The sequence below is a fragment of the Convolutriloba macropyga genome, chromosome 2, assembly GCF_964194025.1.
Source record: "Convolutriloba macropyga chromosome 2, txConMacr16.3, whole genome shotgun sequence".
In the NCBI taxonomy this organism is placed as follows: Eukaryota; Metazoa; Xenacoelomorpha; order Acoela; family Convolutidae; genus Convolutriloba; species Convolutriloba macropyga.
The window spans coordinates 56,322,464-56,338,555 of record NC_134469.1 but is presented as its reverse complement, the minus strand read 5'-3'; the positions used below and the strand labels follow the sequence as shown (position 1 = coordinate 56,338,555).

At 39.3% G+C, this 16,092-nt stretch overlaps 1 protein-coding gene across 1 annotated transcript in view; it reads right to left on the bottom strand.

Annotated features, from left to right (window-relative positions):
- The window catches only part of LOC142334521 (glycerate kinase-like), a 45,104-nt gene that overhangs the window by 17,264 nt on the left and 11,748 nt on the right, over window positions 1-16,092 (bottom strand). The window contains exons 3-5 of the mRNA XM_075382620.1: window positions 9,692-9,953; window positions 4,304-4,402; window positions 3,958-4,163 (exon numbers count right to left, since the gene is read on the bottom strand). Of these exons, the coding sequence (XP_075238735.1) occupies window positions 3,958-4,163; window positions 4,304-4,402; window positions 9,692-9,953 (567 nt within the window). The remainder of the gene's footprint in view (window positions 1-3,957; window positions 4,164-4,303; window positions 4,403-9,691; window positions 9,954-16,092) is intronic.

Genomic DNA, 16,092 nt, shown 5'->3' with positions numbered 1-16,092 from the left:
ACAAAGGAAGCAGAGTTCTGACGTCAAGACTTTTGATTGGCTAAACTTAAGGCATATGGAAAAGTAGGATAAAAGGAGGACTCTGAAAAATTCAAAATCAGTGTTTCGGACTTTTTGGAGCTTCAACAACGGACTTGGCCCTCTCTCCAGCTACCCTCTCCAGAAGACTTCAATTCAATCTTCTAGCTGCAACTCTTTTCTTCTTTCTGGTCCAGTAGCCAACAGCAGAAGTGAGGTTGCCCCCTTGCAGAGGAGAAGCACAGGAACCCGGGAGAATACCAGAAGAGCGCGAGGCTCAGCAGAAGTACTTGCTCCCGAGAACGTGTTTGAGCACGCGATAGGCAATCTTACAAAAACTATCTCTACATCTAGCTCACAATAAAACATTTATCACTTGCCAGAGGCATCTCAAACAGCAAAATATGCGACAAACATTTTGATGAATGGGTCAGATTTCAGAATTGTGCCGTCATGATACGGGAACAATTGAACACAAAAACATATACCGACTAACGTCAGACGAATTGCTCTCTAACGACAGGCGGGTCAATTTAATTCAGAGGGGGCATGGGTCACGCGTAAGTTACAGAAGCAGTTACAATTCGGCTATGAGGACCTTGTGCTAGCTTCTCCTGCAACCGTTTTTGTTTTGGCAACAGATTTAATTTCTGAATAGGAGCAATTTAGATCACGCAAAAATCAAGAATTCTGGATTTCGTGGAAAACCCGCTTTAGCAATTTAAGTTGACTTTCCGTTTTCAAAAAGGGAATAAACTGGTAATGCCGGAGGTATTACCAGTTTATTATTATCTGTAGTTTTCTCAGAGCATTTAATAGCAAAGGTGGTTGGGACAAAATTATCTCGATTTAGAAAAAGCAGTTCAAGATTTGCATAGCAAGATCCAGCAACAAAAAGAAGTTGCCAAGATTTAGGTCACAGTTTTTACATATCAGTCTTTTAAGGCAGTCAATAATATCAACTAATTTGCCTTTATGTGATGAATGAAATTTTGTTCAAGAGTCTAAATTCTTTCCGAGCATTGATCTCGTCATTGAGAAAGCACAATAAATTTTGATATCAGTGAACTAAACACATGGAGTCACTGAAGCTGAGAGATTAGTTCACCACAATTACCATAACTACGTTAATCAAAGTTAATTATTATATTAGACCGCTTCAGAAAATCAGTAGCTCTGAAGTCTAATACCCGAGGCTCATCAAGCAAAAAAGCATACAGAACAGGAGCCGCTCAAAACAGTTTTAAAAGACAATGTGAGACATATCCGGCAGATTGCCGTAGCCAAAAAGTAGCTGAAATTAGCTGAAAAAGTAGCTGCCCCCTTAATGTCGACACAGGAACAGAACAGATTCAAATTGACGCCCTTTTCTCAAAGTACAAAAAGTGTTATAATTTGGGGAACAATTTCATTTAAATAAAACAACGATACTGATTTAAATTTCTAAGCCTATTAAGCTTGATACTACGGCCAACTAGCATTAGCTTTAACGAACTCTGATACCCTAGCACAATATGACGCAGTCATCATGCTTCATCGCTTTATCTCGTTTCAATAAATTTTTCTCTTTTGAACATGATCTTTTCACAAAATTGTGCAATTCATTTAGAGCTTCTGTACAATAAAGATATCCTCAGACAAGATTCAATTACGCTTAGATTTTCTCAATCGACTCCAACTCCTCCAATGAAAGCAAAAAGAAATCAATTGAGGAGAGAGTGGAAAGGTCAATTTGTGAGTGTCAATTTGTGAGAGTCGATATTTTGGTGCTAAAACATTTATTCTATGCCCCGCCCGGTCAAAGAAATGTGGTGAAGATTTCCACCCCTGTCAGAATGAAGACGATTTAAGCACAGACATCAAAAGCAGAAGATTACGACATCATTCGGAAACCATGAAAATGATTTTCGCTGAATTTCAAACACTCAACGCCAACACTAATTCCATAAATAAAAACACGAAACTAAGACCCCTGAAGGTGCACAGAAAGCCTTTTTCCAGTAATTAAAACCAAAAGCCAAAAGAAAACATGTCAAAAACACCTCACGTCAAGATCCATTCGATGCACGAATTATCGAAGAGACGTTGTTTTATACTCCAATTCCACAAAAAAACGCTCAAACAAAGAAAACAACAAAAATGCGAGATTGAAGAGGGTTACATATTGATGAAGCATCAATAAAAAAAACAATTTCAACAAAAAAACATCATTGCAAGCAGCAACATTGTGCCAAATGGACAAAACACGGCTAAAACCGGTTATCTTTTTTTGCCATTCTCTTAAAAACGCTTTTCAATGTCAATAAATCATGTTCTCAACACAACGCATGATCAAAAAACTTTTCCCGCTCAGAAAAGTTAGTAATTTTACTCTTTTGCTTTCACTTTTAGGTCAAAACGCTGTTTAAACAAATAGTACTTAAGGTTTAAAAACCCCAAGAAAACCAATTAGTAAAACAGGGGGTGGTTTTACTACTCATTGGTTTTCTTGGGGTTTTTACTCGAGTAGTAAGAACCAAGAGAAGGCCAAAAATAGCTCCAATCAGTAATCGCTATCACAGCTACGGAAAAAAATTTTTTTACTAATAATTTTTACTAATAATTTTTTCTCTATGAACATAATCTTCAGGTTACCAGATACCTACAGGTTTCATGTTTCCTATTTTTTGAGAACTTGTCTGATATCAATATATAAATGTCAAACTTTTGTACGGTCCATAGAATAGGACTTTTGTGCCAAAAGTACAACTTTTGTACGGTATAACCCAAAATCAGCGACAATGCAAAAAGCACAGACCAAATTGCCACTCCTCGTCGCTAATCTCGACAGCCAGTTCTGGTTACAATAGCACTGCAATTGGCGATTAATCACCCAAAATCAAAGGACTAGATTAGTGTCGGCGACATGATCAAAGGATTAGAATCAATTACACTTTTAGCTAATATTCTCGCACTGTGAAATGCGAATACCTGCGACCTATATACCAAAAATTGAGGCTGTCGGACCTTTTCGCGCTCGTTTACTTTACTGATCTTAATACATGGGCTTAAAATACATCCGTAAAATAGTAACGAGAAGAAGAAATATACTCGAGCAAATGTGCTTTTTGCCCCTGTTTGAATTTGAAGTTTGAAAAAGACATCTTTCAGAACCAATTGGCGGCGAAGGAGAATTTTAGATCCGTTACTTTGTAGATATGATCGTGTATAAATTTTAATTTCATTTTTAAAAAATGTCAATGGATCAGTTGAAGGGTGGGAACGATATGTGCAAACGCACACTGCTATTTCTCCTTCTTAGACCTACAGTCGTAGCTCTTTTGATATGTCATTTAGTTGTAATATTTTGCCGCTCAATGAATGCAAATTAACATAGGCAAAATCAATCAGAGGAAAAATCATTACGCAGAACGCAACAAAAAAGAACAATAGGATAAATTAGTCAATTCGTTTGAGAGTGACTAAAAAAACTGAAATCGACAGAAAGGAGACGAACAACGAAAAAGAACAAAATTTAAACAGCGTTTTGGCCTCAGAGTTTGTTTTGTCAAAATTAAATTGAGAGCAAAACTTCCACCTGGGACATTTTGGAAGTGTTTTTAGAAACTCAGTATTTCTCGCAGAAAAGCATTACTCGTATTTTCTGCTTTACTAGATGACTATGTTTAATCTGACACAGAATTCTTTGGCTGCTCCAATTAAGCTCTTCGAGTCGTCAAAAGAGGATATAGAAAAAAAATATTTTGCAGCAATCCGAAGTCTCACGAACTACGTGGTAAATTGTTACGTTATCCACAACTACCCAATAATTTTTTCTGATGGAACTACAAAACTCTTTCCATTTTGGTTTTAAAAATTAAGACCGTGACTATGACTCAATGTTACTATTATTATGTGACTATGACTAATATTAATCCAATTTATTTGAGACCCACTAACTTTTCCACTTCTGCTGAATAATCTGGCGCACAAGTTTGAACAGAGTTTCCACCATGTTTACAACTGAGCCTTGGTAGGATGCAGTCAGACATATGACGTCATCAAAGCCAATCTCCGGATCCTTTATGGCACTTTCTATCACTGCTCTAATAGCATACGAATTGCTGCACACTATCAAGTTTTCGACAGATAAATTTTTGACGGTACTGAAACATTAGGTTAATTGAACTGATCATTTCTTTAAATTAGCATATTGCTATTTTCACTTCAATCGGCATTAAAATGTCTACAGCAGAGACAAATAACGTGAATCAAATAAAGCTGCAATAAAACGTTAGCTGGGTACCTTTCAAAGTTGAATCTCTCTGTTGTGTTGATAACTGATTTCAGCGCTTCGCTGCAGTCAAAGTGGTTCATAATATCGAGGGCTTGTGAGTTGGAGCTCCTAAACACTATTGCGTTAGTATTGGCACTCCAAACCAATGGTTGGCGCCTACATTAAAAGGCTCTTCGTTCTTCAGTTTTAAACTAGGACATGTTTGTAATTTTACGATACAGTTATATTTTGATCTACCTTGCCCAACAACACAACTGATCCATCAAAAAACCCTGTTTAAAAGAACCCTGTTTTTGCTGACTCGATGCAACTACAACATAGTAGGTTACTTCACCAACTAAATTACATAGCATAGCCGAAGTCGTGAAGCAACGAAGATGGTTTATTGTTAAATACTGATCATTCGGTTTTAAGATGTTTTCTTTCGTATAAAATACGGTAGCGTCGGTGACCGAGTTGCGAAGTAACAATGCTATCTGTGTATAAAATGTCTTTCGGAATTAATAAGTGCACATTTAAACAAAAGTTCTGACAAATTCTGGATCTGTTGTAGATAAATCTTGGGTCTCCATTCATCTACTCTAATAGCATAGCCTAAGTCTTGAAGCAAACAGGAAAGCATTTATAGGATAGAAAACTTTCGATAACACACTGGAAACCTGGATCAAACAATGTTTTGTTATAAATGCAATAGGAGTCCACAATCTGACATTTTTCCGTCGTCTTGAAAAATATTCCCCAGTAGACTTGCAGTTCCTTCTTGGAAAATGTTACTTCAAGGACTTTCATCCTTGTTTTACGGAAAAACTAGGTATAACCTGATCGATCACTTAGATTTGTTGTCAGCCCTTTGACTGACTTTCGGCGGAACCAAATCTAGAACAGACCCAGATTTATCAGAACAGGTGTTCAAATATGCACTTATTAATTAAGAAAGACATTTTTATAAACAGATTGCATCGTCTACTTCGCAACTCCGTGACGCTACCACAGCGACGCTACCATACTTTATACAAAAGAAAACCAATCTTAAAACCATATGATCACTATTTAGCAATGGACCATCCTCGTTGTCCAGACTTCAAACATAATTAGATCAAACGCGAGCCTTAAACATTTTCTGATAAAAGATAGAGGTATCATCCGATTAAAAAATCAAAATTAGAAAGTATGAATCACGAAGGTAAGTAAAAAGCAACAAGCACAGAGCTAGAGCTAATTATTGGCGACCACCCAAACAGTTTTTCGGCTCAATATTTTGCAAACTTACGCGGCAAAAAATTCTAGAAGTTTGGGCATAGCTCTGTTTGACTAGTCGATTTTCTTTGCTTAAAATCCAATACGTGGAGAGACCAAGACCAAATAGGAGGGACTTTTGTAGTCTCATTTAAAGACGTCTTCTTAAAAATCATTCTTTTCAATCTTATTTTTAGGTAAACTAATGGGGTGTTAATTTGTACCATTTTTGTGGTCACTCTATTTGAGCACCAGTCTTATCTTCGCAACATCAATTGAATATGTCAGTGACCAGACTCATAGAATTCATTACAAAAGCAGCATAAAAACGACTATTTCCTTTCACACAAATTCAGCTCTATGCTAGTGATGCCAGCATTAAACACTATTTATTATTGGACGATATATACTCTGCGTTTTCAGCTTCTAAAAGCCCAATTTAGTGAAAAACAAAAATATATTTGAAATGTTTAGAATATATCAGAACTATATCGAGAAGGAAGTGTCGCAAGCCAATTTTGTACCCATTTCAGCCAGAAAATAGGCAAGTATACGGAAAAATGAGACAGCTTGCTCTTTATCTCTTAAATAGCTTTCGGAGCATTTTAAGTTAAAATTTTCACAAGTTGGCTATGCATTCTAATTGATTTTGGTTGTTGATAGGGTGATCACACCTAATCCATGTGAATATATACAAAGATCCTTAAAATTTTCTTTGATGAGGAAAGAAATATTTCACAGCAATATCTATACCTTGTCAGCATCTATGAAAACAAGGGTGATCGTTTTGCTTAAATTTCTGCAAAATGAAAAATAAACACAACCAGGTTTACAAAATTAATCGTCACGTAAAAGAAACTATGGCAAAGAATAGAATTGATACAAGTACCGGAATAGCGTAAACAACAAAACTTTACATTGAAATTGTTAGATTTCTGGAAGACGTTCTATAAACAAAGTCTATGATTGATATTACTCGATAGAATAATAACAGGTTCAAAAAATTTTTAAATTGATCTGTTAGTTTTGGTTTAATTGAGCATTACTTTATCCAACTCCAAGAACACTAAAGTTGACAAAAGAATTTCCCTGATTTGGCTTTGGCAGCATGAATGAAAAGTAAAAGTGGAAAAACAATAATTCGATTGTTTATTTTAGTTGTTGCCTTTAGTTGTTGAAAAGCAAGAACTGTCGCGGAAAAACATCTGCATAGTTAAGACATTTGCTTGAAATGAAACATAATTCAACTGCCGTCGGACAATTTGCTCTGCTCTGACGACAGACGGGGCAATTTAATGCAGAGAGTGCTGTAGCCTAGATAATTTCTTTTATGGGAGCAGAAGACTCCGACTAGGGAGGGATTCGAATCTGCGACATCCGGCTTGCTAGTCTAAAACATTAACCATTCAGCTATTCGCCCCCTTTGTGTTAGCAGCTTGATTTCAGAATAAGAGCATTTTGGATCCCATGAAAAGAAAAAAATAGAGTGGGAAAATGTCACGCCAGCCGAAACTGAAAGAAACAGTCAAGCTAAAATTTTGCACGAAAAGACAAATATGTTTGCAATAAATGTTTCAAACTTCGTTCGAGACCAATTAAAAATTTTCAAGTGAGAGCATAAGGCGTCAAAACTTTGTCAGGAGGTAATTTTTTGAAAAAGAGTGGTTTATGACAGTGAAAAAAGACGGCAGCACTAAAATAAGGATGACCAGGTAAAAAAAACTTTCATCAGTTTAGTGATGTACAAAGCATCAGATAAAAAACGGCCGCCGAATCAAATGACTTGCATTTCACCTGAAATGGTATGGGAACTGTCTTTATTGAGAATAAATAACAATTAGACAGTAATGAAAAAGGGCAAAAGTAGAAAATACGTTTACAGTTTTGAAAACAATTAAATTCATAATTATGAAAGCAATTAGCTATCAATCATTCAGCGGCTCCGTACCTTGACACATTCATACAGACCTATTGAGACATGTCAATATTCAGAAAGTCATACCACTACAAAAAGAACGAACACAAGCAAAAACCCAAAGTTCAATTAAATTCTGCGATGAAACGGTGTCGATGCATACAAGATCAATTGGCATATCTCAAACTACCATTAATTTTTTAAAACACTTGTTAAAGCGTAAGGCATAACAACCGTAAGCCTTCAAATTTAAAATGTTAAATAGTTTAAACTGTTACTACTTAAGAAGCCAATTGTGCATCTCATTAGTGAGACTAAGTCAAAAGACTACACATCAACATTGAACACAGGCAGAACATAAATGGACCTCTTATTGATTGAACCTTTAAAAGAAAAAGACCCTTTCATTGGAATTACAAAAAGCAAAAAAAAAATAAAAATGACAGACACAAAATAGAATGAGAATCCGTTTTCATTGCAAAAATCAACGATGGGACGAAAAATGGCTTTGCTATCGCTGCGTGGCTGTTAAAAAACTGATAAAATCTTAAAAATTGCGTAATAGCTTTTTGGCAAATTAAAATTTTATTATAACAAAAACAAACTTTAGATTTCTTTTTTTATAAATGTCGGTTTAAATTGGCGGAAGACCGCAAAAATGTTATTTCCAGAAAACTTTCTTAACAACCAGAGGTACAATTAGATCATATCTGATAAATAGAAGTTTAGGTCAGCAGTTTTGATGTGTGCACCGGTCAATCTGGACAAAGTGGGACAAATAAGGATATTAAAACCCGTTTTTTTTGGAAAAGGAAAAAATGCTGAATTTTTCAAAATTTAGCTGACAATTTTGCCAAAACAATTGACTCTAACTATTGATCAACTCTCTTCTATCTTGAAAGCATAACCAATGAGACTATCGTTAACAATTTTATCATACACTTTATCAAAAATTGATCAACATTTACGCAAAAATTACAAAAAATGTCAACAAAAGAACGGAAGTTAGGCTCACGTTCTCATTTCTTTAAACCTCAGTAACTCTTCGGAAAAATCGAAATTAAAAAAATTAAATTCTAAATTCTATGCTTGACAAGCTTTCTAATGATACCAATCACAACCCTTTACGATTAATATATCAATCGGTGAAAATTGACTGAACAAAAAAACAGAGTGGGTCGGAACAATTAAGATTCTTATCATTGTAAATTCAAAGCTACTCAATATTTATAGAACAGGAATTTAATGTGCATTTTTTCTATTGAGTAAACGTAGTCTACTTTCTTCAAAATAATATTCAGGCTGTCTGTTTTGATCAAAGAATTCTGCCTGTTTTCCTACTCACGATTCAAGAATTTCAGTTGCTACTGCAATGTCTCCACTGCAAGTAAAAAGCAAACTATCGTCTGTAAATTGCACATCGCATTGCATTGGTTGTTGACATGCCGATTTCAATTGTCCGTATAAATATTGAAGAATAAAAAAAACAAAAAAATGATCCTCGGAGAACCTCTTGACACAGCAGCATGATTTATCAACAGCATTATTCATTATTTTGCTAATTTTTTGGTCCGTACAAATTGGTCAAAACGTTGAACAAAAGCAAAATTAACCTGAAAACGGGAAAAAATGCGGCAGGTGAGTACCAAGACCGAGCTCCCGGATACAAAAAAAAATGTTTGAACACATTTTTGTCATAGTTTAGAAGTAACGCAAATAAGTTTTCAGGTTTCCAAACCCTCTTATTTTTGCTCCAGTCCGTCTCTTCAAAATAATCAATGGAAAATCATTCCAACGATAAAAAGTTATTCGTTAGCAAACAATAGGCCGATACAATTAGCCACACTTCCCCACGCGATTAGTAAAAACCCGGTTGAGGTTCTGCATTCACGGTGCACGAAATTGAAGTTTTTTTTAAAAATTTATCAGTGGCGTCCAATTTAATATTGAAGAAATCATTTGAAATAAACCATCCCAATGAAACACGAGTGTTCGTACAAGCATGTACTGTTCTGGCCATCAATAAGATTTTCAGTCAATTCAAATACGTCGAAAAAGTTAATAAAATTTTTTAATTTTGTGAGTGACATCACTCATGCATAGAACGAGCTGCAGGCACCTTCAAAAACATTTTAGACGCCAGCTAAAAACATTTAAAATGACATAAACAAGAAAACCAATGCAAACAAATGACAGAAAATAACCTAGTTCTCGCTTGGTAGCTGTTAATCAAAATTATTACCTACCCTGGGATAGGAAGAACAGTAGGGCCACTTCCAATCAAGTGAATAGGATTGCCAACTATGTCGGACATGATCAAATTGGCCACGGTAGAATTATTCGGCAAGTAACTTAGTAACTTGCCTGACTTCACTTTGGAAAAGGCACTTCTTACTGTGTTAAGTTGTTGAATAGATGCGCCTCTTAAACTGAGTTCTTTGATGACTTGTATTTTGTCTTCGAGTGCCACACCATCAATCGGATGAGACAGAAGAGCAGAACTACCACCTGTTAAATTTCAATTTTAAACAACCCACTAATTAAATTTCAAAAGAAAACTTGCAGTAATGGACTGAAAGATTTAAAGAACTTTTCGTGTAATACATAACTTCACCGAAATAAAAAAACTATACAATAATACAATGGAGCTCAATTAAGACAAGGCCTCTTGTACTTACTGAGCCCTTTTAGAACTCGGTTATTGGTGTTAGAAAAGAGATTGATCAAAATAAAATAAAAAGCAGGAGTACAAACGCAACAAGAATTGAAAGAATGATGATCGGATACCTGAAAGATTGCTCTTAGCATTGAATAATTCGCGAAACTAATAAAATACGGTATACTATAAATTTTTCTCATAACTTTTGTTCGTCATAGTAATCAGGATCTTGTTGTTCAGACCCACTTTAGTGGGGTAGGAACTATAAACTCAATTTTTTTTTGAAAAAAATTCAATTTATGATTGCGTAGTTCAAACAAATTTAATCTTGGTTTTGATCAACATCCATAAGAAATTAAATCAATCCTTTAAGGTCCCATGATAACAATTGCTAAACACAACTTTACTGCGCAACGCCAATTTTCCACTTTCCTGCATTAAACACGTAGAGGTTAAACTGACTTCTTCCATCTGGATATTTTGTAGCTCTCTGCTGAAGGATGAGGGCAAAAACTAGTTAAATTAACTGAAGTCCCCACTCATTGGAAGACATTTAAACAAGGAAGGGCTCCGCTCTTATAAAATGAGTGCGATATCACTTGAGGGTAGTGATTTCTTAAACCGGACTTTCTTGACCCTCTAATTGGGCATAGTGGCTTGATTGGATGCGACAGTCCCCATCATTTCTGGCTCATAAACGCGAATCTCTTTCAATCAGCATTGTAGCAGAGCCAGGCATAGCACTTATTGATACCGCTTAAGTGAGGCGATTGAAGGCTGCTGATTGGCCTGAGAGCTGAGAACCTCTGTTATCAGACAAAATAGCTATTCTTTTCAATGTTTTCTGCGTTGTTTCGGATAATCCGCCGAAAGTTTCAAACGCCAATGGTGTGAATTGAATGCCAATATCGCTGCAATATCGCTTCTAGTAATAATGCCCGATCTCTGTCTTTTTCAAGGGTTAGAGCAAAAACACATCTCCTTGCTGCATCTGAGATTAGACTGGCTTGCAGTGGGGACGTAATGAAGACGTCTAAAGTAGCTATAAAACTGTCCTGCTATAGAACTGGGCAGATACAAGTCGCCTGGTCTTGAATGGCTTTCCGGCAGAAGAGATGTATTTGCTTACATACATGGGAAAGATTGGCCGACGAACAAGCTGCCATTATTGTGTCTCGTACTCTGTCATGACGAGAGATAATATGCTTTTCACGGTTGCGGCGTCTACGTCGCGAAATCACCCCAACTCAAGAGATGAGCCAACGGCAACCAAAATCTCTCCGAAAGGGGAGGCCAAAGCGTCAGAACGGGGTGTTTTTGACTCCGAGGGGTGCTGGACCGACGACCACTCCTCGTAAACAAGTCGGAATCATCGTCCGGATGCTGTTGATCATGGGTGCGATCGAATGCAACCCAGGTCCCCAATGGCCGTGCACGATCTGTACGAAGGAAGCCCTACACTCCTGCATCCAATGTGTAGCGTGCGAGAGATGGATACTTTCCACCTGCGCCAAGCTGGATGGAAATAGACTGCCGTACACATGGAGCTGCAGTAGTTGTACAGAAAAGGAAAACTGTGACACGAACCTTCGGATTATGCAATTCAATTGCAATGGGCTACGGAACAAGATCGAAGAATGCGTCCTGTACATGAAAAAGTGGGATGCAAGATAGGGCTTTTTCAGGAGACCTTTCTTAAGCCTAACAGCAATCTGGAAGTCCCAAATTATTCAATCATCCGCAAAGACAGGTCAAAGGACAAAGGCGGAGGGATTGCAATCATCATCCACAACTCCATCACATACAGCAATATGTCGGTACAGTGCGATGACGACTTCACTGAGGCACAAGGCATCAAAGTCAAGTTTGGCAACGAGATTACGCTGTTCAATATCTACATCCCCCTGCATCCAGCTGTGCAAAGGCGTTCCAACCCAATTTGGAGCCTTTCATGGTAGAAGGTTCTATCATTTGCGGTGATCTGAATGGCCAGAGCAAGCTATGGCACTCAGCCATAGAGGAAGATCAAAGAGGCGCCATACTCACCCAGCAAATCGATGCGGCTAGCATGGTCGTCCTGAACGAGAACGCACCCACGAGAGTTCCGTCACAAGGAAGATTCAGCTCACCGGACGTCACCATCGCTCACCCCAACCTTGCCATGAGCACAGACTGGATTTTGTTGAAGATCAAGGATTTTGTTGAAGATCGCAACCCTCTCCTCCCGGTTGGCGATATGCTCAACATAGAACTAGCCCTCAGGAAACTGCTACAAGCGGCAGCCAGAAAACACATCCAGAAAACACAAGCGGCAGCCAAATCGATGCGGCTAGCATGGTCGTCCTGAACGAGAACGCACCCACGAGAGTTCCGTCACAAGGAAGATTCAGCTCACCGGACGTCACCATCGCTCACCCCAACCTTGCCATGAGCACAGACTGGATTTTGTTGAAGATCAAGGATTTTGTTGAAGATCGCAACCCTCTCCTCCCGGTTGGCGATATGCTCAACATAGAACTAGCCCTCAGGAAACTGCTACAAGCGGCAGCCAGAAAACACATCCCCAAAGGAAGGATTCCGTCTATTCTCCCTGGCTTCCCCACTGAAGCCGAGAAACTGACGATCTCTGGCAAAGAGACGATCTCAGGAGAGCCAACCCCTCGAACCTGTGTGTTACCGAGCTGAATCAAGAAGAAGGTTCAGAAACACCGACAGGATAAATGTATTCAACACCTCGAGGAATTCAACCTGCGGAAAGGCTGCAAAAAGTTCTGGAAAACCATCAAAGGTTTGAGCGGTAAAGCAGTCAATATCGGAAATGTGGCAATTAAGTTCAATCGAACCACATATGGAGCAACTGAATGTGCAAACAAATTCAACCAGATGTATTTCCCCACGTGCAAGGATCCAAAACAGAAGCGACATCGGGCCCTCATGCGGAAGACGAAGAGTGCCCACTCAGAAGAGGATCTCCTGGTCCCGCAAAAAGTGGAGGCAGCGATTAGGAAAACCAGGAGCTCTAAACCTCTGGGCACCGACGAGCTTGCACCATTGATGCTCAAGAAGCTTGGGGCGAACGCAACGGCTTATATCACAGAGATGTTTAATAGGAGCATCAAGCACTCGGTGATACCGGGCATATGGAAGTGCTCCCGCGTAATTCCCCTGCTAAAAACCGGAAAGCCAGCAGATCAGGCGAAAAGCTATAGACCAGTGTCTCTGCTCTCACCCCTCATCAAGCTGCTAGAGACTTCCATGTTGCCGTTTGTCCTCAAAAGCTTCAGCCATGCTGAACATCAAAATGGCTTTTGCAAGGGCCATTCCACCACCACTGCTCTTTGCGAGATAGATGATCACATAAGAACAGGCCTCAACAGAAGGAAACCCGCCCACAGAACCATTATGGTGGCCCTCGACCTTCGCGCCACTTTCGATAAGGTTAATATTAACAAGCTCATCGAAAGGATTGAGAACCTGAATCTGCATTTGAACATCAAGAGATGGCTCAAGAACTACCTTCATGGAAGGCAAGCAAAAGTCGAGTTCCGGAACAGCGTGTCAAAAGGAAGGACAATCAGCAGCGGCGTGCCTCAAGATGTTATTCAACATCTACATGGCAACTGCTCCGACCCCTCCAGAAGACGTGAAGCTGGTAAGCTATGCCGACGATTGCACAGTTCTTTCCTCAGGACCAGTTATCTCCGAATTAGAGACGAAGACCAACAGTTATCTTGCAGTGCTCCTAAAATGGTTCGAGGAAAACAGCTTGGAACTTTCTCCTGGCAAATCATCGGCCACATTATTCATCACTTTCAGCAACGAATCAAGTAGAACGCTAAAAATAGAGGTGGAAGGCAACAGGATACCAACAGAAAAACACCCAAAAATATTAGGAGTCACCTTTGACCCGATGTACAGATTTGATGCCCATGCGAAAACCGTAGTGGACAGAGTAGCGAAGAGAAACAACGTCCTCTGTGCCCTAGCCGGGAGCTCCTGGGGGAAGGATAAAGAGTTGCTACTCACTACGTACAAAGCTACAGGGAGAGCCATCATCAACTACGCGGCTCCCGTTTGGTCCCCTGGTCTGGCCGATTCGCACTGGCAGAAAATCCAGAGATGCCAGAACTCTGCCCTGAGAAGCGCCACCGGCTGCACGCGAATGACAATGGAAGGCGATCTTCACAACGAGACGAAGATTCTACCCGTGCGAGACCACTGCCAGCTTCTATCAGCAAAACATCTCTTGGCTTCACAGTCGACACACCATCCAAACCAGGGAATCAAGGACACAGTCAGCGAAAGAGACATGCGGAAGACAGTAACAGGAATTCGGAAGCGATGTTGAAAGAGCCACGGAAATCCATCTCAAAAATGCGCAACAACAAGGTTCTGAATGCCCCGCCACCCCCTTTTCCGAGTGGGAGAAGAAGCTTCCAAGGAGTACCAGAGTCAAGCTCGCCCATCTACGAAGTGGCTATAGCAAGTTACTGAATTCGTACATGTCAAGAATCAACCCCGAAGTGCGTGACGTCTGCCCAGATTGCCAAGAGAGCCCGCATGACACGAAACATCTATTCGAGTGCAAGAAGAAACCCACCCACCTCACGATCGACAGCTTATGCTTGATGCCTGTCGAGGCCGCGTCCTTCCTCGGGCTCAAAAGGCATACCTACTGACGCCAAAGTCGACCCCGGACGGCTACACCAACAACAACGAAAGATAATATCGCCACGCCCGTGACATGAAACGACATGTTCTCCAATTATGTCAAAATTAGCTAACTTACAATATGGACATCACCTTTCCGAATCAAGGAGTAAAATTCCTAAACTATATTTCAGAGCAGACCGGAAGTCGTTAGGTTGAAGGTGTAAGCCCAGAGCAGGGATAGGTGCTGCCGTCAACCAAGCTCCTGATCGAGGTAGGGAAAGAGATAAGTCTAGCCTTTTCTCTGGTGGAGGTTCGACCTTCAAGAAGGTTGCTTAGAGCCATAGTGTCAAATTGTTCTTGAATTTTCTGTATCAAATTAGGAATCCCCAAAGTGCTAAACTCCTCCACTAAATCTGTGCAACTACTTTCGTGAGTTGGGTTCACTCCAGTAATTTGTTCTACTATGTTTGCTGACTGAGATAAGGAACCAACATGAGCAATTTTTAACCGGTTCAGAGAACGTCGAGCTCCAGCTCCTGTTTTGCTTATTGGCGGGCATGCTTGGTCCCTTGAATTATTGCTTATTACAGAACCCAATATATTTTCAAAAGAAGTTTGTTGGAGATGACAAAAATTTCCAAGTAATTTGTTACTCTCAGGGGTCGAAGTGTTGCATCTCAACGAATACACAATTTAGGTGCACCCAGACAGCTACGCAAAATTCCAGGAGCGCACTGAGGTTCATCTAAAAATCCTAGATTGTCTAATACCTTCGAGTTTTTAACCCGTTTTTCTAAACAAGATGCAACAAAAGTGGGTGTTTCGATTGCTGCGCCTAATATTTCGGTTACTGATTGGCTGTTTCTCTTTATCGCGCAATCAACAGCATTAAAACACTACAAATCGCTCGTGTCTCTTCTTAGCTCAAGGCCACACTTGTTACCATGAGTTGATAAAATCTCTAATTATTCACATAGCTCCTTTTCCCTTCCTGCTATAACTCCATCATCAAGGTACCACGAATTCTGCATAAGATTTAGTAACTTATTGTCGAGTTCGTTGATAATAGGCCCAAGCGCTAAAGAAAAAAGTTCGACCCCAGCGGGTCTCCTTATTGGACTCCTGATTGAATTTGAATGTGAGTTGCATTAAAAAAAGAGCTTGCTATGGTGAGAATAGCAAAGAGAAGCAAACGGAGCTAAAGCAGGATTGACTTTTCGCGCTGCATCTAACACACTGCTTCTCGTAATAGAATTGAAAGCATTTTTGAAGTCAATTTGAAGAAGTCTCGCTTTTTCGTTGTTCAGTAACTTTTGAAAAGTTTTTTGTGGCATG